This window comes from Theropithecus gelada, chromosome 13 (assembly GCF_003255815.1).
Source record: "Theropithecus gelada isolate Dixy chromosome 13, Tgel_1.0, whole genome shotgun sequence".
NCBI classification, from domain to species: Eukaryota; Metazoa; Chordata; class Mammalia; order Primates; family Cercopithecidae; genus Theropithecus; species Theropithecus gelada.
In genome coordinates this window covers 64,779,597-64,805,489 of record NC_037681.1, presented here as the reverse complement: position 1 = coordinate 64,805,489, position 25,893 = coordinate 64,779,597, and the positions used below count along the sequence as shown (strand labels likewise).

General features: G+C 38.2%; 2 protein-coding genes across 8 annotated transcripts in view; one reads left to right on the top strand and one right to left on the bottom strand.

Moving 5' to 3' along the window:
* Positions 1 to 16,783, top strand: part of PREPL (prolyl endopeptidase like) — a 52,743-nt gene extending 35,960 nt beyond the window's left edge. For 2 of the 5 annotated variants that reach the window (XM_025354826.1, XM_025354823.1), the window contains 7 exons: positions 2,583 to 2,780; positions 6,465 to 6,640; positions 8,645 to 8,861; positions 12,149 to 12,298; positions 12,713 to 12,836; positions 13,663 to 13,736; positions 14,104 to 16,783. In XM_025354826.1, coding sequence (XP_025210611.1) covers positions 2,583 to 2,780; positions 6,465 to 6,640; positions 8,645 to 8,861; positions 12,149 to 12,298; positions 12,713 to 12,836; positions 13,663 to 13,736; positions 14,104 to 14,193 — 1,029 coding nt within the window. In that variant the 3' untranslated portion in view covers positions 14,194 to 16,783. Of the gene's footprint in view, positions 1 to 2,582; positions 2,781 to 6,464; positions 6,641 to 8,644; positions 8,862 to 12,148; positions 12,299 to 12,712; positions 12,837 to 13,662 lie in introns of all 5 variants that reach the window. The other 3 variants (XM_025354821.1, XM_025354825.1, XM_025354824.1) reach the window with 3 other exon arrangements.
* Positions 13,124 to 25,893, bottom strand: part of SLC3A1 (solute carrier family 3 member 1) — a 45,548-nt gene continuing 32,778 nt past the window's right edge. Inside the window, exons 8-11 of one of the 3 annotated variants that reach the window (XR_003115368.1) lie at positions 22,824 to 22,991; positions 21,598 to 21,714; positions 20,449 to 20,565; positions 16,953 to 17,318 (exon numbers count right to left, since the gene is read on the bottom strand). Coding sequence is in view for 2 of the 3 variants with exons in the window: in XM_025354828.1 (XP_025210613.1) it covers positions 14,890 to 15,330; positions 21,598 to 21,714; positions 22,824 to 22,991 (726 nt within the window). In the remaining variant the exon portion in view is untranslated. Of the gene's footprint in view, positions 15,331 to 16,952; positions 17,319 to 20,448; positions 20,566 to 21,597; positions 21,715 to 22,823; positions 22,992 to 25,893 lie in introns of those variants that run through there. The other 2 variants (XM_025354828.1, XM_025354827.1) reach the window with 2 other exon arrangements.

Sequence of the window (25,893 nt, the reverse complement as noted above, 5' to 3'; positions counted from 1 at the left end):
TTTTTTGTATTCTTATTTTAAAGATATGCACCAGTTTCCATGGTTTTAAATTCCGTTAGAACAAACATTATGCCTTTAATTTATTCTGTATCTTCTATCTCTTCATTTTCTGACCCTTCCCAAATGATAGTACCTATTATGACTTGTATAATGTTCTAGTCATCATCAAGTGGAATTAAATATTACTTGATCTTTCTGGTTAGTACCTGGTATATAATAAAGAGAATTTTATAGCTCAGACCGGTTTTATGAACCTGGATAATATTAATTAATCTCCACAGATAGTGCCATACACAAAAGACAAAATATTTAACCAAAGTGTGAGTACATTATAAAATATTTCTATATGTAATGTCTCTGCCTAGTGGGCACTTGACTAAAAGATCTTTTAAAATTCAATCTCAGCCTGTAATCCCAGCACTTCGGGAGACCAAGGCAGGCGGATCACCTGAGGTCAGGAGTTCAGGACCACCCTGGCCAACATGGCAAAACCTTGTCTCTACTAAAAATACAAAAAATACTAAAAATACAAAAACTAGCCAGGCATGGTGGCAGGCGCCTATAGTCCCAGCTATTCTGGAGGCTGAGGCAGGAGAGTTGCTTGAACCCGGAAAGTGGAGGCTGCAGTGAGTCGAGATCACGCCACTGCATTCCAGCCTGGGTGCAAGAGCAAGACTCCGTCTCTAAATAATAAATAAATTCTGTCTTAGCAATAGAAATGTAAAACCCTTCACATACTCGCCTCCTATCCTTGGTCATCATGCCATCAGTATTTTCTGGAAGTATTTTTTTTTTTGGTCACAAAAAGAAGTTATGATATTTAATTGAGGCCAGTTGGGACGTTTTTTGCTGTATGCTAACATCAGTTTTATTTAGAGGAGGAGTCTGCATACTCAGGCCACTTTTCTTTTGGCATGTATGTCTTAATCATTCTTTTGATGAAATAACTATAGTTTGCTGTTAGAATGCTAAAACTGAACCTGTTTCTGTCAGGTATCTAAGGAATGTCTCCCTTTCTCCTGGCCTACATACTCTCTGGTGCTGTCCATTAATACACACAGATACACTGCAGGCTTATCTCAATAGGAAACTAACTTAAGATATCCTTGAGTTAGTTAATACTTATATCTGCATTAGCTGGATGAACTTTTAAAAGTCCATAGCCATGAAACAGTTTTTATTATGATTAAAACATTAACGTTGGTCCCATTAGTTTTAGAAAAACACCAAAAATACTTTTTGGTTTACTGCAACCACTTGGTCTAAAGCTAAGACAGCTTACTACATGGGTCACATAGAGACTGTCCTGAAGTCTCACCAAAGGGCAGAAAAACTTGAGCTTCCATGGGCTAAGGAACCTTGTATCCTCACTCTGAGGCCTGGTTATGAGGTTTGTAGCAGTGCTTCCTTTTTTCCCCTCTCAAGTCTCAGTTTGCTTGCTTATAACTGCTACCAGATTTCTCAATTTTTGTTTACATTTTACTCTCCAGTTATGGCTTAAATTTAAATAGACAAGTTATCCTTTAAAACAACCCTCAATGTGAGAAGCATACATTAGGAACTTTTAGAGATTGCAACTAATGTGTTTCATGAAAATAGATTTTTTTTTTCTATTAAGAAGAAATTTGCTTAGAGAACGTAAACTCTGGCTGTAGTTGCTGCAGGTGGAATGGTATCCTCTTTATGCACAAATCCCCGGCTGCCCTTTTTCAATAGTGCCCACCAGTGATGTTTCTGTGCCTCTGATTTTCTAAGGAATTTGCTCTTTCTACAATTACTCAGGAAAAGAAAGGCAATTTTCTTTTAATATTCTGCCTCTCGGTACCATTTCTAACACTCTGTCAACCTGCTTACCAGAGTTCTTTAAAAGGTGTAAGAGGGATGTTAGTGGAAGGCTTGAAGCTGGACCCTGCTGCTCTAAGAGAATAAATTTTGATTCCTTTCCTTTTTTCTTAAAGTTAAGAACTTTGAGTATAATAGCTGTGAGTCTCTCGGAGTGGATGTGCCAGAAAAGGTTTTGTTCTGCACAATGGTTAGCCTAGGAGCTAAAAGTTAGAAACAAATTGCAAATGCCTTAATGCTGCTGAGCCCGTTTATAGCCCTGAAATAATAACTGTCATCACTGTGGCTATCCAGGCAGCAGGGTAAGAACTGGTGGGTAAATTATGAAAAACACACTCATGTGAGGGATTTCACGTTCTTTGAGAATGGAGATCTTGGCAGTGTCGGTAGGTTCTGGAATTACTATTTGATTTGCTCTTATTCTTCCATTTTACTATTTTATTATCCAAGCTTATACCCCAAAATAAACTTTCATGTTAAAGCCAATTTCATGTAAAGCTAGAATCATGATAAATCATTTTCCTACAGTTTGTCTTATTTTATTGGTCATTAATGTACAGTTTTGTTTTTTATTTGAAATATACTTTGTTGTGATAAAGTAATCCTTGAATGAGGCATCATGTGGTAACAAAAAGTAAACTACATATCCACATCATCTTGTTTGGAGAAGACTTAGAAATTTAATTAATGATACTTGGTGGCCTAAATAAAGAATAAAAATAGCTGTTTTATTTCTTTAGCTCCCTCCTTGGGCCTGTGGATTCATAATGGATACAAATTCTGACCCAAAGAACTGCCCCTTTCAACTCTGCTCTCCAATACGTCCCCCAAAATATTACACGTACAAGTTTGCAGAAGGCAAACTGTTTGAGGAAACTGGGCATGAAGACCCAATCACAAAGACTAGTCGTGTTTTACGCCTAGAAGCCAAAAGCAAGGTAGGTCTTGTAATCTTCATTTTCAGCTCCCATTTACTGAAAGCATACTGTTTGCCAGATGCCATGCAATTGTTGGAGTTACATTAGCACGGTTTCCTAACGTAGATTTCTTAGACCATAGTTAATACTCAAATGACTTTAGGGGTATGTGAATTTTTTTTTAACGTTAATACTCATGTTTGTTTTAACATGGATTAGAAAATTTATAGCATGTCAAGCTTTTTATTTTACATGTTGTTTATGTCTGATTTTTTAAAGTTGATTTTAAGAAAAAATTAATAGTCAGAGTTGGTATGTAGTTATGGTAAAAATTGTGAAGATGGCTAGAGTAAACTAGACTGATACAGTCCCTGCCCTCATGGAGCTTACATCTAGCAGGAAAGATGACATGTTTAAAAAGTCATTAATAACGTACTGACTGCTGCAAAGGAAGACATACTGAGTGCAGTGGGAGCATAGAGCAAAGGGATTTTACCTAGTCTAGGGAGATCAGGGGAAGTTTTCTCCAAGGAAGTTATGTCTCAGGTAAGACCACTAGGATGGTTAAGAGTAAACTAGAAAGGAGACAGGGGATTCCATTTTGTACAGAGGCCCTGAATTTGGGGAGAAATTATAAAATTCAAGAAGTGTAGGACTGGCCAGGTGCAGTGGCTCATGCCTGTAATCCCAATGCTTTTGGGAGGTGGATCACAAGGTCAGGAGATCAAGACCAGCCTGGCCAACATAGTGAAACCCCATCTCTACTAAAAATACAAAAAATTAGCTGGGCATGGTGGCAGGTGCCTGTAATCTCAGCTACTCGGGAGGCTGAGGCAGGAGAATCCATTGAACCCAGGAGGCGAAGGTTGCAGTGAGTCAAGACCTTGCCACTGCACTCCAGCCTGGGCAACAGAGCGAGACTCCATCTCAAAACAAAAAAAGAAGTGTAGGGCTAGGCATAGTGGCTCAAACTTGTAATCCCCACACTTTGGGGAGCCAAGCTGGGAGGATCACTTGAGCCCAGAAGTTAGAGACCAACCTGGGCAATATAGTGAGACATCTCTACAAAAACCAAAAATATTAGCCAGGCATGGTGGCATATGCTTGTAGTCCCTGCTTCTTGGGAAGCTGATGTGGGAGGATTGCTTGAGCCCAGGAGGTTGAGGCTGCAGTGAGCTGTGATTACGCCATTGCATTCCAGCCTAAGTGACAGAGTAAGATCCTGTCTCAGAAAAAATCAAATATAAAGGAGGCCATTATGGTCAAAATCAAGTAAAAGAGGGAAGATTGGCAGGGTGAGGAGTAGAGAGAGAAGAGACATAGAAAAGGAAATAACAAATATCCATATTCCAGGTATACTCAATATATAGAATTTACAAATTTGTGCAAGTAGGGAACAAATTAATATATAAACTATAGCCTTGAATTTAAGGAGTCATCAGACTTTAGCATATCATATATCAGATAATTTCACGTGTGCTGACACAATGAATTATAACACAAGCCTTTTATTCTTAGGAATTTTTTTCTTTAATTCATTTGTTTTTCTCTGAAAATCTTTAAATATTAATATTTTTATATTACAAAAGTAATACATGCTTGTTGAAACATGCAAAAATACAGAACAAATAAATCTTAAATGACTGCTTCTCAGTACCATTTGCTTGCTGCACCTCTTAGAAATAATCATTATGGCCGGGCGCAGTGGCTCACGCCTGTAATCCCTGCACTTTGGGAGACTGAGGCGGGTGGATCACGAGGTCGGTAGATCAAGACCATCCTGGCTAACACGGTGAAACCCCGTCTCTATTAAAAATACAAAAAATTAACCGGGCATGGTGGCGGATGCCTGTAGTCCCAGCTACTCGGGAGGCTGAGGCAGGAGAATGGCATGAACCCGGGAGGCAGAGCTTGCAGTGAACCGAGATTGCGCCACGGCACTTCAGCTCTGGGTGACAGAGCGAGACTCTGTCTCAAAAAAAAAAAAAGAAATAATCATTGTTAGCCACTTAGTGTATTATCTTTTACATAAGGTTTTGTTTGGTTTTACAAACATGGAATTATACTAGTCTATCAAAATGTTGTAACTATTGGACCCGAAATGGAAAGAACAGTTAAGCGCCATGTTCTTGGAGAGCCAAGAGGGGAGAAGAGAAGCAGCTGCTGAATGGAAGCTGCTGTACCTTTCCACAGGCATTTTAGTACTGCTGGCAAACCCAGATCCAGCCCATCACAGGACTAGCTACTATTTTACCTCTTCCTTTCAAAAGTTTTCAACAAGCAAGTTTTTCTGATTGTATAATTGAAGTTGGGAAAGAGGTGAGGGGCAGAAAGACCCATATTGTTTTATGGAAATTAATCTACATCAAGTTTTATAAAAGTGAATCTTACTAAAAGTGAAAGTTAACAATGTCATAACAACGTGGGTATTTTAAAGAAGAATGAGAGGAGGATTTCCTCCTTATTTGATAATATTTTGATGTCTCCAGTTATTGCCCCAAAGTGAAGTTTTCAAAATGAGAATGAAAATACGGAGAGTGGCTTGGTTATATTATTTATTTTCTTTATGTAAACTAGTGCTATTTCATTAGTTTAAGCAGAGTGAAAACCAATTTATCTTTTTTCTGTGGAAGGTAGATCTTTTGTCTGTTCAGAGACTGCCTAGTTTCAATCAACTGGAATTGATGAGTTTGAGCTAATTGGAGGATGCTTACATAGCCTACAAGTAACTTAGTACCTCCACAAATAATTTAACTTACTTTAACCCTACAAAGAATTTTACCTAAAAATTTTAAAAGCACTTTAAATTTTTTTTATTTTATTTTTATTTTTATTTTATTTATTTATTTTTTTAAGACAGAGTCTTGCTTTGTCGCCCAGGCTGGAGTGCAGTGGCATGATGTCTGCTCACTGCAAGCTCCGCCCCCCTGGGTTCATGCCATTCTCCTGCCTCAGCCTCCCGAGTAGCTGGGACTACAGGCTCCCACCACCACACCCAGTTAATTTTTTTGTATTTTTCGTAGAGACGGGGTTTCACAATGTTTGCCAGGATGGTCTCGATCTCCTGACCTAGTGATCTGCCCGCCTCGGCCTCCCAAAGTGCTGGGATTTACAGGGGTGAGCCACCACACCTGGCCTAATTTTTTTTAAATAAAGTTAAATGGGCCTTTGAAGAGGATTGTGGTAGTTATCAGTAACGTCAGTAAGATTTCAAGTCTTAATGGTTGAGAATTCTGACTACAGAGGATAAAAAATTGAGTATCTACAAATATGCTGACTAAAGTCAGATACTCAAAAGTGAGAAATGTCAATATCTAGCTCTAGGCATAGGAAAAATGCTATACTAGGAATTCTAACCTTAGTAAATATTTTGGTTTCATCTGAAAATTTAAAATTAGAGTTATAGTGGGTGGTGAAGAACTCTTTAAAATTACATTATTGTCATGAAAAGCTGCATTTAATAAAATGTTTTCAGGCCAATCTTGCTGCTCTTTTCTGGTTAATACTATAGGACAGCAAGGTAGCTGAAACCAAAAGCCATGATGTATTTTTAGAGACCGTCATTCTTTTTCTTAAACAAATTTGTGCTCAATATCAATAGGTAGCACATAAGTGGGGACACTGCACCTCAGTGAATTTTAAATTGAGATAAAATGTTATTATAAAAGACTCTTCTTTACATACATAGTACTTCTTCATTTCTAGGATGGAAAATTAGTGCCAATGACTGTTTTCCACAAAACTGACTCTGAGGACTTGCAGAAGAAACCTCTCTTGATACATGTATATGGAGCTTATGGAATGGATTTGAAAATGAATTTCAGGCCTGAGAGGCGGGTCCTGGTGGATGATGGATGGATATTAGCATACTGCCATGTTCGGTGAGTCAGTATATTTTACCTGGCATGTAAGTGCTAGACCATTGTGACAGATGTCAAGAACAGCAATGTATCAGGGAACAAAAGCTTATTTAATATTTTCATTTTTATTACTCAATTTGTGTATTCCTAAACCAGTGCTGGTAAAACTTGATTCTGTAACAGATTAGTTGATCCAAAAAGCAAAAGGATAGGTTGTTAGGATTTTTGCATAGATGTACCAGACTCTATACTTACTTAGTAACATTATTATTTCCATTCAGTTCTCCTGAATTTAGGTTTAAGTAGCCTCTAAATCTGAACTGTTTTCCATTTAACTTCCATTTTATTTCAGCTGTTTTCAAGACACAAATATTATTTTGTATTTCTGCTTAAAATTCTCCACCTCCCCATTTCTAGAACAAAGTCCAGATTCCCCAGTATAATACTCCTAATGGTCTGACTGATCTCTGTACTGGCATTTATCATCATATCCTTTTGTTTTTTGAGACAGAGTTTTGTTTTGTCACCCAGGATGGAGTGCAGTGGCACAATCTCAGCTCACTGCAACCTCTGCCTCCCGTTCAAGCGATTCTCATGCCTCAGGCTCCTGAGTAGCTGGAACTACAGGCACACACCACCACACCGTCTGACTTTTTTTTTTTTTTTTTGAGATGGAGTCTCGCTCTGTCGCCCAGGCTGGAGTGCAGTGGCGTGATCTTGGCTCACTGCAACCTCTGCCTCCAGCGTTCAAGTGATTCTCCTGCCTCAGCCTCCCGAGTAGCTGGGATTACAGGTGCCTGCCACAACTCCCAACTAATTTTTGTATTTTTAGTAGAGACAGGGTTTCACCATGTTGACCAGACTGGTTCCGAACTCCTGACCTCAAGTGATCCACCCGCCTCAGCCTCCCAAAGTACTGGGATTACAGTCATGAGCCACCGCACCAGCCTCATTTTTTTGTATTTTAGTAGAGACAGGGTTTTACCATGTTGCCCAGGCTGGTCTCGAACTCCTGAGCTCAGGCAGTCCGCCCACCTTGGCCTTCCAAAGTCATGTCCTTTCATTTTATTTATTTTGTCTTTTTTTTTTTTTTTGAGACGGAGTCTCACTCTGTCTCCCAGGCTGGAGTGCAGTGGCACGATCTCCGCTCACTGCAACCTCTGCCTCCCAGGTTCAAGTAATTCTCCTGCCTCAGCCTCGCGAGTAGTTGGGATTATAGGCACACACCATCACACCCAGCTAATTTTTTGTATTTTTAGGAGAGACGGGGGTTTCACCATGTTGGTCGGTCTGGTCTCAAACTCCTGACCTCAAGTGATCTGCCCACCTCAGCCTCCCAACGTGCTGGGATTACAGGCATGAGGCACTGTGCCCGGCCCCCGAAGTCATGTCTTTTAAATGACATGCTCTGTCACCTCCTTGCCCTTACACACGCTGTGTCGTATCTGTGTCTTAATGCCTTTTCTTTGCCTTCTGGAAACTCAAATTTTTCCTTCACAACTCAGTTTAGGTATCATCTCCATAAAAGCATTTGTGTTCCTGACTCGTATATGTACCCCTCACCTGGTAGATGGATATTCTTTCCTCTGCTCCTATAATACCTTAAATACACTTGTGTTACAGCAGTGACCACATTGCTGGGGAAGTCATTGTTTTCTTACCCCACAAAATTACTATCTTCTCCAGGGTAGGGGATTTTCGTTTGTTTCTACTTTTATGGTCTGTACTTAATCCCTAATAAACGGGCAGGCACTCAAAACCTATTTGTTGAATCAATTCTGGATTGCCTATATCAGGAGTTGGCAAACCTTTTTCTCTAAAGAGCTACATAGTCACATTTTAGGCATTGTAGGCCACATACAGTTTCTGTTGCACATTCCTTGTTTTCACTCAACCTTTAAAAAGCAAAACCCAGTCTTAGCTCCAGGGCCACACAAAAACAGGCCTCCGGGTATAGTTTACTGACCCCAGCCTACATCATTAACGTTTTTTTTCCTCTAAAACTTTTTTGCCCTTCAATTTCAGGGGTGGTGGTGAGTTAGGCCTCCAGTGGCACGCTGATGGCCGCCTAACTAAAAAACTCAATGGCCTTGCTGACTTAGAGGCTTGCATTAAGACGCTTCATGGCCAAGGCTTTTCTCAGCCAAGTCTAACAACCCTGACTGCTTTCAGTGCTGGAGGGGTGCTTGCGGGAGCATTGTGTAATTCTAATCCAGAGCTGCTGAGAGCAGTGACTTTGGAGGTGAGTACGCTCTGTCTCTACTGTTTATGGAATGGGGGAGGTGTGAAGCCATAGGCTACTCTAAGAAAAAAATTTTTGTCCTGGCGCAGTGGTTCATGCCTGTAATTCCAGCACTTTGGGAAGCTGAGGTAGGCAGATTGCTTTCCAGGAGTTCAAGACCAGCCTAGGCAACATGGTGAGACCCTGTCTCTGCAAGAAATAAAATAAATTTAAAAAAAAAAAAAAAACACCACTACCCAGGCTTGGTGGCGGCGCATACGTGTAGTATGTGGGAGGCTACTTAGGAGGCTGAGGTAAGAGGATGGCTTGAGAGGTTGAGGCTGCAGTGAACCACTGTACTCAAGCCTGGGCAACAGGATAAGACTCTGTGTCAAAAAAAGGAAAGAAAAACATTTCTGTTACAGTTTTACCATAGCATAGGAGTATAATAAAGCTTTTAAGTTTTAAACTCTGAATTATAGCTTGAGGAGAACTTCTGAAGTTATTTTAATCCAACTATTAATCCTTATTCTTCTCTGACAGTGTTCTTTATTATTTTTAAGGATTTCCACTGAAAGATAATTAATGACTATTTCCATTGCTCATTTGTATTTGTAAGCACCTTTAGAATTGGTGAAAAAGCACTGAAGCATATGAGTCCCAGTTGAGAAAGCCAGGCAGAGCATGCTGTGACTCTGGAAGGCACTGAGTCCTTTGGCTCCTGGTCAACATTTCAGTCCTAGATTTATAGGCTCTTTATTTTTAGATAGTCCATTCTTAATGGTCGTTTGGGCATAGTTTTTCTGTATTTTAATTGAAATATCTTACCGTGTTCTGAAAATGATTATCTTTTCCCAGTGTCAAAAATTATGAAGTAACATTAGAGCAGTTGGTTTCACTGCTATCATTCTCCTACTTCCTGGTTAGATGCTCTGAAAAATATCTCCTACTTCCTGGTTAGATACTCCCGTGACTGAGATGGGAGAGAGTAAATTATTTTCAAGATTTTTTATTTTGAGTTTGGGGAGTTTATACTGTGGGCTTGTAAATAAGTGTTAAATAGTAGTAGTCATCTGTAAGTCTATTTTTTAAAAACAGAAAAATGTGGAGAAAAAAACCTGTGCACAAATATAATAATGACAGAATTATTTATAGTTTAAAGAAAAAGCAACTAGCTTTTGACTTTTAGAAATTTAAAGGGAAATAATGAGAAGGATATTTATCCTAGGTTGCTTATTATAGTAAAGAATAGGAGACAACCTTTTATACATGTATAAGTCAAAATTCTTAATTATAAGCACCAAAAATCAACCCTGACTACTTTAAGCAGAAAAGGGATTAAAGGGCATTAGGGAAATGTAGGTATGTTCAGACCAGTATTAGAGGCTACACAGCCAGAGGCATAGAATTGGCCCAGTGAAACTATCACTGCCACCTCTGCCAAGCACAAATCACCTCACACTACCAGTGCAACTTCTAGAGCTGGATATAGCTGTGGCACTTTTGCCAGAATAAATTATCTGTGATCACTGCTTCTTTGAATCACTGACTTCCCATGCAGAGTGTAGAGCACATGTGTCTGGTTGGTAGACCCAACCAGAGTCACACATGGGTCACAGAGCTACTCCCAAGCTGCAGGGAAAAATGGGAAAGAGAATGTCTAGCACTTAATATCTCTACAGTGAGAGGTAGGCTGTAGCTGACAAGGTCGGAGGTTTTTCAAATGCAAAATTCAGGTGGTAGGCAGCCAAAAAGAATTACAGATGACTCACTATACTTGGTTAATGTTAATACGAGGGAAAGCTAAAAGCATGTTAACAGAAGAAAACAAAGCTAAGTGAAAAATACAGCCTTCATTTTTGTTGTTTTTGTGGGGTTTTTTTTTTTTTTTTAGTCAGAGTTTTACTCTTTCACCCAGGCTGGAATGCAGTGCGCATGAACACAGCTCACACAGCTCACACATCCTCCCACCTCAGCCTCCTGAGTGTCTGGGACTACAGGCATGTACCACCATGCCCTGCTAATTTTTGTGGTTTGTTGTTGTAGAGATGGGGTTTTACCATGTTGCCAGGCTAGTTTCAAACTCCTGGGCTCAAGTGATTTGCTCACCTCAGCCTCCCAACGTGCTGGGATTACAGGCATGAGCCACCATGTGCGACCCAGCCTTCGTTTTATTAAATGTTGTAACATTAATTATAAGCCAATGGGTTGTTTTTCTTTCACCTGGGTATTTTCCAGAGTTTTTTACTTAGCGTTTTTTACTTTTAATATAAAATGTCCTACTGGTGAAAAAGACTTTATTCCTTGTTTGTTTTTTTTCATTTAAAAGTTTTTAATTATGGTAAAATAACATAAAATTTACCATCTCGACCATTTTTAAGTGAATAGTTCAGTAGTGGTAAGTGCATTCATATGCTTATGCAATCAATCTCCAGAACTCGTTTTTCATCTTACAAAACTGAAACCCTGTACCGATTAAACAGCTCTCCATTTGCTTCTTCCCACAACCTCTTGTCTCTGTGAATTTGACTACTCAACACCTCACATAGGTGGAATCATACAAAATATCCCTTTTTGTGACTGGTGTATTTCACTTAGATTATATGCTTGAGGTTCATCCATATTGTAGCATGTATCAGAATTTTATTCCTTTTTAAGGCTGAATAATATTCCATGTAATATTGTGTGTGTATACCACATTTTGCTTATTCATTGTTCGGTTAATGGACACTTGAGTTGCCTCCACCTTTTGGCTGTTGTGAATATGCTGCTGTGAACATAGGTATAGAGATCTCTTCAAGACCCTGCTTTCCGTTTTGGGGATTCTATAGCCAGGAGTGGAATTGCTGGATCATATGGTAATCTTAAGCTTAACTTTAATGAACCACCATACTGTTTTCCGTAGCAGCTGCCCCATTTTACATTCCAACCACCAGTGTATCAGGTTTCTCCACATTATTGCCAGGACTTTTTTTTTTAATGACTAACCATCCTAATTGGTATGAGACAGTAGCATGTATTGCTTTTATATAAGTGAATAAAAGGTACTAAGCTAAAAATAAATATTGTGAAATTAGAAGATAAACCATTTCTTGTTATATAAGTATCATTTAAGGAGTCTGAAGACTTTAAAAGTAGGTTATAAATTACAGGCCCTGGTTAAGGACTGAGTATTCTAGCTCCTGGGAATCTACATGGCTTCTTATTTTCTCTCATATCAGTGTGTATATTCATAAAATATAATGTTTTTCTGAAACTCACTTACCAACCTCTTACTTGAAGTGTAAGTTTCTTTGCCTTTTTTTTAGGCACCTTTCTTGGATGTTCTCAACACCATGATGGACACTACACTTCCTCTGACATTAGAAGAATTAGAAGAATGGGGGAATCCTTCATCTGATGAAAAACACAAGAACTACATAAAACGTTACTGTCCCTATCAAAATATTAAACCTCAGGTAGTGAAAGACAATTGTGTTAGACTATCCTGAATTTACATAGAAGATAATAAAAAAAAAATAACATCCCAGCTGAAGCAAAAATAGTAGGAGCTTTAGAGATGTTTCTACTTTTGATGCCCAGATATCTTCAGCACCATCTCTGCTCATGCTCCATGTTTAATACCTCAGGGGAATAGACTTATCATCATGCCTTAATTACTAAATTAGCTAAGGTCCTTTAGTCAAGAAAAGGCTATTCCAGATAACAAGTAGTCTACTACTGTAATACTGAGGCGCTCTCAAGATAGCAAGTGAGAAAAAGCATAGAGCACTTAGAGGGAAAAATTGGAGGTAATTATTTTTCATGGTCTCTATAGTGGAAAGGGACCATAAGAAATAATGTAAACTCTTTGTGCGTGTATTTTCTTTCAGCATTATCCTTCAGTTCACATAACGGCATATGAAAACGATGAACGTGTACCTCTGAAAGGAATTGTAAGCTATACTGAGAAACTCAAGGAAGCCATCTCGGAGCATGCTAAGGACACAGGTGAAGGTAGGAGACCCCCCTAGAAGCAGGGATCATGGTCAGACTACTACCCACAGCACACTGACTCAGAGGAATATAATTCAGGCTGCAGCCAAATCATCTGCCCAGGATTTAGGGCAAACAATTATTTTCCTATGTTGACTCCCAGCTTAAAGTGTATGTAACTACATAACTATACGTACACTGCCTCCCCTCTTTTTCAAAGGACAGTATTAAAATAGGCAGGACACAAAGAAAAAAGGAAATTTAAGAATCAAATATAACTTGGAGATGTACTGACATACAATTATTAATTTATTTAACAATATTTATTGAGCCATTATTCTTGGGAATCTCTAAAAGACAGATTCTGAGATTTTTGTTTTGGGCCATCAGTGCCCGAACTGTTTAGCTGCTTGAATTTCCTCTAGATAGCTGTTTCAGCTTTATGAGATAAGACTCTCTCTTTTTTGCCTTGAAACTACATGCCAAGTCAGTCTCCCTGTATTCATCTCCATTTGTCCCTCCCATCCATTGCTGTAGTTGGTGTTTTCAGGGCATAAGACTCTCAGACTCCACAGGGCGGGTTGATCTCCTGGGTTTCAACCTTCTCCATGTGGCACCATATGGTCTGTTCCATATGGCCTCTTCCTGCTTTCCCTGTGTCAGAAGTTTGTCTTCTGCTGCTTGTCCCCTCCCATCTTTTTGTTGATGATGATGGTTTTTGCTTTTTATTCCTTTACTATTATTTGAACTGAGTACTCAAAGAAATGGGGAGAAATGGGTCTCAATCTAAGATCCCAAAGAAGATCCCGTACAGTCTTCTAATTGTTCTACATGTTAACTCTTTCAGGCTATCAGGCCCCTAATATTATTCTAGATATTCAGCCTGGAGGCAATCATGTAATTGAGGATTCTCACAAAAAGGTATGTTATCAAGGCCCTCTTAGTGGACAGATTGTTGTTTTCAAGTTTTCAGTGGTTGCAGCAGGGTTTATGACAAAGCTACTTCACAAATGTCCTATCTCTGGGTGAGACCCAGGAGGGGAGGAGGGACACTGTGTCAATCAATGTCATTCAAGAGAAATGTCTCTCTCCTGTACTTGATAAGTGAGCTCTGTTAAAGAAAATAATCTTAATTGTTGGATGCCTTCTGCCTCTGCCCCAAATGAAAGTATTCTTGCCATAAATTGCTGACTTCGGGGTTAGGTAAAGATGGATAAAGAGAACCTTAAACAGTGGCATTTTACTACAAAGGCCTTCTATTTTATTTTTTTTAATGTGTTTCTTTTAGATTACAGCCCAAATTAAATTCCTGTACGAGGAACTTGGACTTGACAGCACCAGTGTTTTCGAGGATCTTAAGAAATACCTGAAATTCTGAAACACTACATTCAACTGGGAATTGGATATTGAAGTATTTCATAGTCTTGGAGGTAGCAAAAAAAAAAAATTAATAACTTGAGATTTTTAAGTTATTAATTTTTTAAAATGTGCTTCTCCATCTAAATTTTGCTTAGTCTATATCTTACTTGCTTACACTGTTCTCTCCACTGACGCACATGCCCATTAACCTAGGAAAGTAGTTTTTAAATCATGCTCCTTAGAAGGACATGGAGTAGAGGGAAGGGAAGGATTGGTGATAGCAGAACTCTAGGCCTCCCTTCCAGTCAGAACAGTTGAGCAGTTTACTCATCAGTGTCCTGCCTCTTTGCTAGCAAATGCTTTTAGACACTGTGGCAGTGAGTCATCCTCTAATTTCTATGATTGCATTTTAAGGGAAAAGATAAAATTCTTCCCCTTAAAATTCGTTAAAGTTTTTGAATAATCTGGGGTCCTAATGTGTTCTGGTCATCCCTGATTGATGCTATCTCAATAAAGTTATAAGCTCCTATAAGCGATAATTTACTTTTAAACTTTTTTTTCAAAACATTTGAGAACCTTTCTTAAAGCAGTTACGTTCAAGCTACAGAAATATCAAAGAATGATTGTTCACCAAGCAGCATGCTGTACATGAAGCTATTACAAATGCTTACAATCCCAAAGAAACGCCAGTGTCTTCATCTCTTCATAAAGGTGCCTAACACGAGGTATACAGTATGTTCAATACACTGGAATAGCATGCTCGATTGGAAACAAAGCATCTGTCTCTGAAAGCTGTTTGGCGATGAAGGAGATTCTTTGTGTTGTGTTCAAGGATGAGTCCCTCTCCCTTGGCCAGAAAAATACCACTTGTATCAACTTCACTGCCTTTGTTGGCAGAATTGGTACTTAACCTTATTCTCACTGTAGCGGGAAGGCCTGAAATCATATTCTGTAGATTTAACAGTGTTGATTCTCCAAAATTCAGAACCACGATAAAGATTCTGTCTATGCCATCCAGCTCTCTTGTGTACACAACATAGTGGCTGTCATTTCTCAAATGGCAAAACCAGCCCCTGTTGAGGAGTAGCTCATTGGCATGAAGTAGACTTAAGTCTTGATATAACTTCAAAGCCGATCTGGACTGAGTCTTTTGGACCTATTTTTTAAAAAAAGTATTTACATAAGTGTTTGATTCTAAGAATTGTTTGTAAGCATTTTTAATATATTTTAAGGAGTTATTTACCCAAAACGCTTGCTTCAATTTTGCCCCTTATAATTGCCAAATTGTAAGCATCAATAAGTAGGTAAGAACAATTTATATAAAAACTAATAGAAATGACAAATTCAGAGTTTCAGCTTGTCTGGGAGTCAATAAGTATGCACAGTGCTCTGCTACAGTGCTCTGCTACATTGTAGAGTTTCTGTAGAGACCAAATTTGACTCCACTTTAGGAATCCCAAAACAAATGTCCACGTCTAAGATGATGAATATTTAACTTGTGTAAAGTCACTCTGTGCTGCATTGTAACTGCCAGATGGCCAGAAGGAAAGCAACAGTGGACTTCTGAGGAATTGGGGTTTGTTCCCCTTTGTAGAATAATGTATAGATTGCTGTTGTGCGAAGATCACGTAACTTTAGCAGGCATGTATTTCTTGCACAGCTAATAGAAGAGAAAGTTGAAAAAAGGATGGAAAATAAAAAGCTGCCTTAGGTGAAAGTTAGAAATTGTAGATTTTTTTTTTTTTTTTTTTTACCATAATAGTATGTGTTCATTAAAGATGATTTGGGTTTATTTTACAGCTATATAAAACATACCTAATTTGATGATGTACTTCTAACATTTCATGCATTTATTTTATTGCCTACATAATATAGCCTCCATAAACATTGACAAATGACAATATTCTGTGGAATGGTTGTACCATACTTAACCACACCCTTTCAGTTTGACATTTGTGTTTCTAATATTTTCTATTTTTATTCCCCTACCCCCATTTTTGTATTATTTAAGATAGATTATCAGAAAGACAGTCAAAGAGTACGGGCACTTGATACACAATGCCAAATTATTCTTCATAAGAGCTGTTGCCAAATCAGTGATAATGTTCATTTAATTGTATTCTTGCCACCATGTTTACTGGGGTGGTGGTTGTTATTGTGGTTGTTATTGTTCTTTAGGGGTGGGTTCCCAATATGTGGTCTTTAAATAATTATCTAATGGTGTTTGAAAAAAATGTTTATTCTGTTTGTCAGGTACAAAGATATTTATGATACATGTATATGACTTGTCAAAGTTAACATTTTCTCTAGCCTTAGGTAATGCATGAAAGCACATGTTTCAGTGCCACTCACATAAGAAGTGCCCAGTAAGTGTTAGCTATTGTTGTCTACTTGAGTTATTACTTTCTAGAAGTATGTTGAAGTCTTTTTCTGTAATTGTGGATTTGTCTATTTTGCATTTGAGTATTTTCTATATTTTGAAGCTGTTAGATGCGTATTCATGATTTTTAGTGGAATGTTTTATCAATTTTTGAAAATTGCCTTTGTCTCATATAATGCTTTTCATATTGAACTATATTTTGTCTGCTATTAAATATTTCCAAGCCTGACTTTTGTAATTTTATTTTTTATTCAATTACAAGAAGAATACATACTATAAAAAGGTTTTCTTCAACACCTTTCCATAGCTTCACAGTTCCCCTTGGAGACAGGCACTATAACTATATGTTCTTTTGTTTTTATGTATCATATGAAATGATACATTCTGTATCTATGCAAATATGTTTACATATTTTTCTTTACACAATTGGTGACATGTTGCCATTCTATACTTTATTGAATACATGTTAGAAATGGTCTCATATCAATGTATATAGAGCTCTCATTTTTAAAAGCTGCATACTGGGCCCATAGTTGATGGAACTGATTTTCTTTTGATAAAATATTTAAATCATTTCTCACGTCTTCTATTCAAAACAAGTGTTGCAGGCTGGGCGAGGTAGCTCAGGCCATAATCCTAGCGCTTTGGGAGGCCAAGGCAGGCAGATCACCTGAGGTCAGGAGTTCAAGACCAGCCTGGCCAACATGGTGAAACACCATCTCTACTAAAAAATACAAAAATTAGCTAGGCATAATGATGTACACCTGTTGGAGGTGGAGGCTGCAGTGAGCCAAGGTCACGCCACTGCATTCAAGCATGGGTGACAGAGCAAGACTCTGTCTCAAAAAAAAAGTGTTATAGTTGAGATCCTTTGAATATTTATTGTGCACATGTTCACATATTTCTAAATACAAGTATGTAGGAATGGAATTATTAGGTCAAAAGATAACCATTTTTTGTGTTCATAACTAGCTGGGTTGCAAGCTTTCTATTTGCTATATCTTCATTTTAATTCTTTGTGTTTTGTGTTAGCAGTGTCTCTTGTGTCTGTGTTATGAGTGGTTTTATCTTTTAATAGGCTAATTTAACCCATTCATATTTGTAATTATTGTATAATTAGACATAATTCTGAAGCCCTATTTTATTTGTATTGTTTGGGTTTTTTTCTATTAAGCTTTTTATTGGATTGACTGTATAATTTTCTTCTAGTGTTTTGAAAATTTGAAAATTTTTATATTTTATGTGTAGTGTTCCTTGAAAATAATTCTTCGAAAATTATTTTTATGTCTGTCCTAATTTTACCATTAAAATTATGACCACTTTAAAATAATTTTTCTCAACATGTAGAACAATGCTGGCCAATAGAACTTTCTGTAAGGCTGGAAATGTTCTATATCAGTAGCTATGGCAGCTACTGAGCACTTGAAGTGTTAGTATGACATGGAACGAATTTTTTTTTTTTTTTTTTTTTTTTTTTTTTACAAAATCTCCCTCTGTTGCCCAGGCTGGAGTGCAGTGGCATGATCATGGCTCACTGCAGCCTCAACATCCTGGCCTCAAGTGATCCTCCCACCTCAGCCTCCTGAGTAGTTGGGACTACAGGTGTGTGTCATGATGCCCAGGTAATTTTTTTTTTAAGAGATGGGTTCTTACTATGTTGCCCAGGCTGGTCTCAAACTCCTAGGATCAAGTGATCCTCCCACCTTGGCCTCCCAAAGTGCTGGGATTATAGGCGTGAGCCACTATACCCAGCAGGAACTAAATGTTTAATTTTATTTAATGTAATAGTCACAGTGGTTAATGGCTTCTGAACAGCTCAAATCTAGTTACTTTTTCCTGTGCAAAGCAAACACTGCTCTCTTACTTGCTTGCTCCTGTGTGCCCTCTCCCACCCATACACCCTCCCTGCTAATATTTCCCATATAGAATCAAATCACTAAGATTTTTGTTCCAGAATACCTTGTTTTATATTATGTATCAAAAATTATTTAAATCAAGTTATATTATTTCCTTTTCCTTTAATACATTGTATCTCTGTTTTGGATTTGTTATGTTTTGTTCCATAGTCCCTTGACTGTTCTTTCAGAAAGTGGCCATGCATGGTAAAATATGGGTCCTTGCTTTTCAATCTCTGTTTTGCTCTCTTACATGCTAGTTTGAATGGATATCGAGTATCTAGGTTTAGAATTCAGTTTCCATTACAACTTTGAAGATAGAGTTCTAATGTGCTGTAGTATCCAATTGAGAAGTCTGATGCTAGTCCAATTCTCAACCCTTTTCTCAGGCAATCTAGTTTCAGGTTTGGTTTCTTTCTGAGTAGTTTTGGAGTTTTCTCTATCCTAGCTTTTGTAAAAGATAAAGTCTTCCTTTCTCTCTGGGTTATGTGTTTTATTTCTTTGTATGTTTCCTCCAGTCTGTTCTCCTGTGCAATTGTTGCTGCATGTTGGAATTCTGTATCTATCTTCCATGTATCCCAATTTTTTCTTATGTTCTTATTTCTTTGCCTTTTTCAGTGCATTCTGGACAAGCCTCTGGATCAATTTTTCAGCACACTAATTAGCCCTTATGTTCTTTTTAATTTCATTGACAGTCTTCTACACTTCTGAGATACCTAATCACTTCTTTAAAGAATGTCAAGGAGCTCCATTAAACAACAATCTACTGGGGGTATTTATACTTATATTTAAGTTTCATGTTTGCGATATTTTCTCTGCTTTCTACAGTGTTCTGTCAGGAATGGTGTCTCCCTTTCATGGTCTTGGTTTTTCTCAGATACTGTGTGATTCTTGATCTGTTTGCTTTTGTGTTTTGACTTTCCTTGTTTGCCTGTCTTTGGTTTCCTGCCTCTCATAATGAGAAGCCAAATTGGATGTGGGTCTGACTTGTCTTTGGGACATTGGGTTCTTTTCCTACTTGAAGGTGATAAGCTTGCTACATTCCCACCTTTTTTCTCCTGGCCTCTGTGACTCTGAGCTGAGTAGTAAAAGCTCTCCTTTCTGAGAGCATTCCACAGTGAATTCTCACCAGGGGACAGCGCTAGAGTTAGGTCTTATTTTCCTTCTTTTCTTTCTTGATGCACTTGTAGAAGTTTCAGGCTTTGTTCTACTCATTCTCTCATACATGTGATCACCAAACAGTTCGGGATTTTTTTTTTCCTTAGGGAAATTATGCCACGGCCAATTGCAGGAGTTCAGGAAATTCCTACAGTGCTCTCCATTAGAACTGTTTTTCTCCTGTGTGTTTTAGACTCCCCCTTCTATTCTTTTTTTGTTTTGTTTTGAGACAGTCTTACTCTTGTCACCCAGGCTGGAGTACAGTGGGGTAATCACAGCTCACCGCAACCTTGACCTCTTGGGCTCAGCCTCCTATCTGGGATGACAGGCACATGTCACCAGGCACAGCTAATTTCCCTTTTTTTTTTTTTTTTGGCAGGGGTGAGGGAAGGTAGAAACAAGATCTGACTATATTGCCTAAGCTGGTCTCAAACTCCTGTGCTCAGGCATTCCTCTGGCCTTGGCCTCCCAAAATGCTGGGATTACAGGTGTCAGCCATGGTGCCCAGCCCTAATTTTATTTTATATATTTTAGAAATTACATAAATTTTCTGTTCCTTTCCAGGGTCATTTGGATGTATTTTTATTAAAATGGCATTGTCTGGGATTTATGACTTAGTATCTCTCATCACTCATGATCATTTTTAAAGACTTTGTTAATCTGATAGAAAAAAGTGCCATTGTTGGCTGGGCGCGGTGGCTCATGCCTGTAATCCCAACACTTTAGGAGGCCGAGGTGGGTGGATCACCTGAGGTCAGGAGTTTGAAACCAGCCTGCCCAACATGGTGAAACACTGTCTCTACTAAAAATACAAAAATTAGCCATACATGGTGGTGGACGCCTGTAATCCCAGCTACTTGGGAGGCCAAGGTCGGAGAATCACTTGAACCCAGGAGGTGGAGGTTGCAGTGAGCCAAGACCACGCCATTGCACTCTAGCCTGGGCAACAAGAGTGAAACTCCATCTCAAAGAAATAAAAAGAAAAAATTTCAGTTTTAATTTACATTTTCTCCAACTTTGCTGGTATGGATTTTTATATGTAGGATTTCCTACATACTGTATTCAGATTGGCTATGGGAATATTTTAGACATAATGAAAATCAAGAGGCATTCAACCCAAAACACAAATGTTAAATATATTTTGTGTGTCTTCAAGACCTACAGCTATATAAAACAAAGCTTATACTGTCCAGGAATTCTCAGTGGTGTTTGTAGCAGGGAGCTGTGGGAGCAGGAGGGTTTGTGTGGCTTTCTATATCTGAATATCCTGGGGAGTTTCCTCAGATTACTCAGTAGACTGGGATGGGGCATGGTGTGTGTGTGTGCGTGCAGCAGGGGGGTGGGGGTTGTGCTATGCATTTCTTAGCGTTTCTTAAGCATCTCCATGTGGCATCTATAATTTCATTTCCCCTAAATTGATTTAGTTTGTTTTCCAGTGAAGTTTTGGCTACTGAATGATATTAGTGCTTGATCACTATGGGAACAGAAAAAAGGGCAAGCCAAAGTGGTATTAGTATGCCAGAGCAACCACTTCAAGGATCATGTATGGCTTCTGTTTCTTCAGAACAGTAGTGTGGATTTGAGCCTTGCTCTGGATTGATGATCTCCTTCCTGCCTGTGTGGCTGCCTATCCACCCACACGCCTCTCTCACCACCTTTTGAGGGGAAGAGAAGAGGAAGGGTAGCTGGGCTAACTAAAAAACTTCTATAAAATTTCCTTCATAGCTCAAAGGCCTTAGTAAAGGTCATTCTAATGAAGACTTGTATATTCTGTATGATACTTCACTTCACTTGGTAGATTTCTACCAGTTTGTATTTTCACAAAGGCATGATTTACAAACTCCTTACAAATTGAAAACTACAAGGGAAGTCTGTGATTGATGTAAAGAGTATCTGTGAAGGTTTAGACACATTCAGGGTGAGTGTGTACTTTCAGTAGAAACCCACTTCTTGTTTCTAAAATCAACATAAAATTTTCACTCATACTTACATCAACATTCACAGTGTGGTAATCTGAATTGGTGGGTAACCAGGTGTGACTAGCTTCAGAAAAACCAGCATTTGAACTGTTGTCCCACTGCATTGGTGACTTTGAGAGGAGGGTATTCTATATCAAAAGACCAGAAAGGGAAAACAGTGGTTTGGTTATTAAAAGAAATGTACTTTGGTCCTGATTTACTTCATAATTATTTAATTCCCTATAGTTCTTAGCTAGTGTCTGTACTCATTAGCATTTGTGATGAAAAGGCCTTAACAATAGGTACATAAACCAGTTTCACACTTTTAACTGGAAAGTACCTAATAACATTTTGAGTTTGAATAGTCAATACTAATTTAACATTTTGAGTTTGAATAGACAATACAAATTGAACTTTAATACATGCTTGAAATCTTTGCTGCTTTTTCCTAAAAATCAGTAATAGAGGATTTCAAAGTGTGCTATTACCAATATACATGACTTCTATGGTACAGTGATGGTGAATTTAAGAACACTGCCATGTACAAGTGAGTGTGAATTCTATTCTGCTCATTTATTCAGCCTGGTTACTGCTCATGAGTGCACACACACAAATGTAGGAGCTAATAGAAAAAAAAAGCTTCACCTTAATCAAATATTAGGAAAATTGGATCATACAATTGAAGGCTAACCAGGCAAATTAAAGTTGCAAGACAGTCATCTACACAGCAACACAATTCTGAAATCTATAGCTACAAAATAAAAAATGCTTGACTTTGAGGCTGTGCACTGCACATGATAACAGAAAAGAAAGGGTCTTTGTGCTATGGTCACCCAAGGCCAAACAGGAGAAATGAGAACTAAAGAAATAAGTGTTCCTAACTCCACATTTCAAGTAGAGGGAAATGAATAATATTCTAAACTAAACCACTGGTTCTCCAATTTTAGTGTGCCTCTCAACACAGTATTCCCGGCAAATAATTAATTAATTAATTTTAATGTGCCTGTCAGGTAGAAAACATCTTTAAAATGCCCTACCCAAGAAATTTAGTTGTGTGGCTCCAAAAGCATTTTTAAAATAAGCTCTCAAACCACCAAGAAAGCTGAGAATTCCTACTAACAGTAAGAAAGAAAAGCAAAGTAACCATGATTTTCAACAATGGAATAGAGAGATAGTAAGTTCTCTGATTTGGCAAAAAATAAAAAATGAATACTTGGTTTTATAGCTGTGATGAATAGTCAAGTTGTATTCAACTTACAGTATCATAGCTTTCATTGAGATTTATGGCTACAATATTTCCCATTCCAATTTCTTCTCCATAGTAAGTTATAGGAGTTCCAGGCAGTGTGAAAAGAAGCATGTTCATCACGTTGACATACTCATTCCCCAAACGAGAAGTCAGCCGGGAACTGTCTGGTCCACCAATCTGAAAGGCAGATATTTTTAAGAACACAGTTCTATAACACAGTTTTCTGAAAGATTTACCCTATTTCACAGAAAGTTCACCAGGTAACAAAACAAAGTAGATGTGGTACCTTGTTACTAGCAAGCCTGAACTTGAGTCCTAGGCCTGCTATTTGCCGTGTAACTGACCAATTTATTATCTTGGCCACTGATGAGCAAGAAAAGAGTGGTAAGAATTTACAATGATATTGCAAATAAAAGAGGGTACATACATAGTCATATTTTCTCATATCTGGATAAGAGAATATTGACAGGAAAGGAAACAAAACTGTTGCAGAGAGCAAGACAATGGAACAAGGTGAAAGGACAGGCATGAGAGACTTCTGATGTGTCCTCTTTTAAAAAATTGTTTTGACTTATGAACTATTCAGACAAAATTTTTAAAGTAAATCAACTTTTGGAAAAAATTTACATAGTCCAAGATGAAATGTTATAAAGTGTTTTCTATTTGTAAATATATTTCCATGTTAAATGTTCTAGCCCTTATTTAAATAAGAGTTTGTTTAAGAATTTATTTAAATCACCTGACAACTCTCCATAACCCACAACTCAAACCCTCACGTGCATAGGCTGAGCATGGCACTTTACTTTTTAAAAAGTACTTTCACACCTATATTTCCCTCCTTCACACAACAGTGCAAGTACTATCTCCATTTTACAAATGAGGAAACAAGCTCTGAGAAATTGCATCATTTATTCAAGTAGTAGTATGAGACAGAACTAGCGTTTGAACTTGAGTCTTAGGATAAGACTTAATTGTACAATTCAAGAAATAGGAGGTTGCCTTTTTTTTTTTAACTTCCTAGGATGTATGAAAATGATCTTTATAATTATGTTTTTATGGACCATTGTGAAGTATTTTTCGATATTTATGGCCAGAAAATTAGGTCAATTTTTGCCTCCATCTTTTTATGCTTTTCTCTATCATGAGATCTTTTGACAAGAAACCCTTTGATTTCTCAAGCCTTCTGGACATAGAGCACAACAAACACTGGGAAAGGAAGAATGTGATTTCCAGAATTGTCATACTACTTAAAATGTCCAGTTTTTAACAACAACAACAAATATACAAAACAGGGAAAGAAAACAGGAAAATATGGCTCTTATAATGGTGGGGGGAGTCAATAGCAAATGTTGCTTAGGAAGACCAAACATTGGACTTAGTAGACAAAGACTTTAAACCAGCTAATATTTTGATATTCAAAGAAAAGAGCTGTGCCTAAAGAATTTATATGAACAGTTATCAGATAGATAATAAAGAGAAATTATGAAAAAATAAAAATTTTAGAGTTAAGTACAATAGCTAAAGTGAGATATTTACTAGAGGGACTTGACAAATTTGAACTAGCAAAGGAATCAGAAAACTTGAAGACAGGTCAATTGAGAGTATCTGGCCTGAGAACCAGAAAGTAAAAATAGAGAAGAATGAGGCCAGGTACTGTGGCTGCCACCTGTAATCCCAGTGCTTTGGGATGCCAAGGCAGGAGGATTGCTTGAGCCCAGGAGTTCTAGACCAGCCTGGGCAACATGGTGAGACCCCATGTCTACAAAAAATTAAAAATTTAGCCAGGCATGGTGACATGCACCTGTAGTCTCAGCTACTCAAGAAGCTGAGATGGGAAAATTGTTTGAGTACAGGACGTCAGGGTTGCAGTGAGCCATGTTTACACCACTGCACTCCAGCCTGGGTGACAGAGCAAAACCCTATCTCAGAAAAAAGAGCAAACTCTCAGAAACCTGTGGGATACTATCATGCATACCAACATATGCAAAGTGGGAGTCTCAAAAGGAGAGAAGGTAGAGAAATGGTCAGAAACAATATTTGAAAAAATAGCCAACAACTTCCCAAATTTGATTTTTAAAAAAATTGTGTATCTAAGAACCTCAGTGAACTCCAAGTAGGACAAAATTTTTAAAAACCCACACTTAGACACTATCAGTCAAACCGTTGAAAGACACAATCTTTAAAGGAGCAAAGAAAATTGGTACATCACATGTAAGGAATCTCAATAAGATTAGCAACTGACTTAACAGAAACCATAGAGGCCAGAGGGCAATGGGATGATATATTCGAACTGATGAAAGAAAGAAATGTAAACCAAGATTTCTATATCCAGCAAAACTGTTATTCAGTAATGAGAAAATGAGATACCACTTCATATGTACTATGATGAGCATAATTTTTAAAAACAAGACAGAAAAGTGTCAGGGAGGATGAAAAGAAATTGGAACCTTCATGCATTGCTGATGGGAATGTAAAATGGAGAAGTCACTATGGAAAAGTTTGGTAGTTCCTCAAAATCAGAGAAGTATTATATGATCCAAGGCTGGGCACAGTGGTTCACATCTGTAATCCTAACACTTTGAGAGGCCAAGGTGGGAGGATCACTTGAGCTCAGGAGTTCAAGACCAGCCTGGACAACATGGCGAAACCCCATCTCCACAAAAAATACAAAAATTAGCCAGAGATGGTGGCATGCACCTATAGTCCCAGCTACTTGGTGGGAGCTGAGGCAGGAGGATTGCTTGAGCCCAGGAAGTCAAAGCTGCCGTGAGCTATGTTCACACCATTGTATTCCAGCCTGGGTGACAAAGTGAGACCCTGTCTCCAAAAAAAAAGGCTGGGTGCGGTGGCTTGTGGCTTATGCCTGTAATCCCAGCACTTTGGGAGGCCAAGGCAGCAAATCACTTGAGGCCAGGAGTTCCAGACCAGCCTGGCCAACATGTCAAAACCCCATTTCTACTAAAAATACAAAAATTAGCCAGTCATGGTGGCACACGCCTGTAATCTGAGCTACACAGGAGGCTGAGGCATAAGAATTACTTGAACCCAGAGGTGGAGTTTGCAGTGAGCCAAGATCATA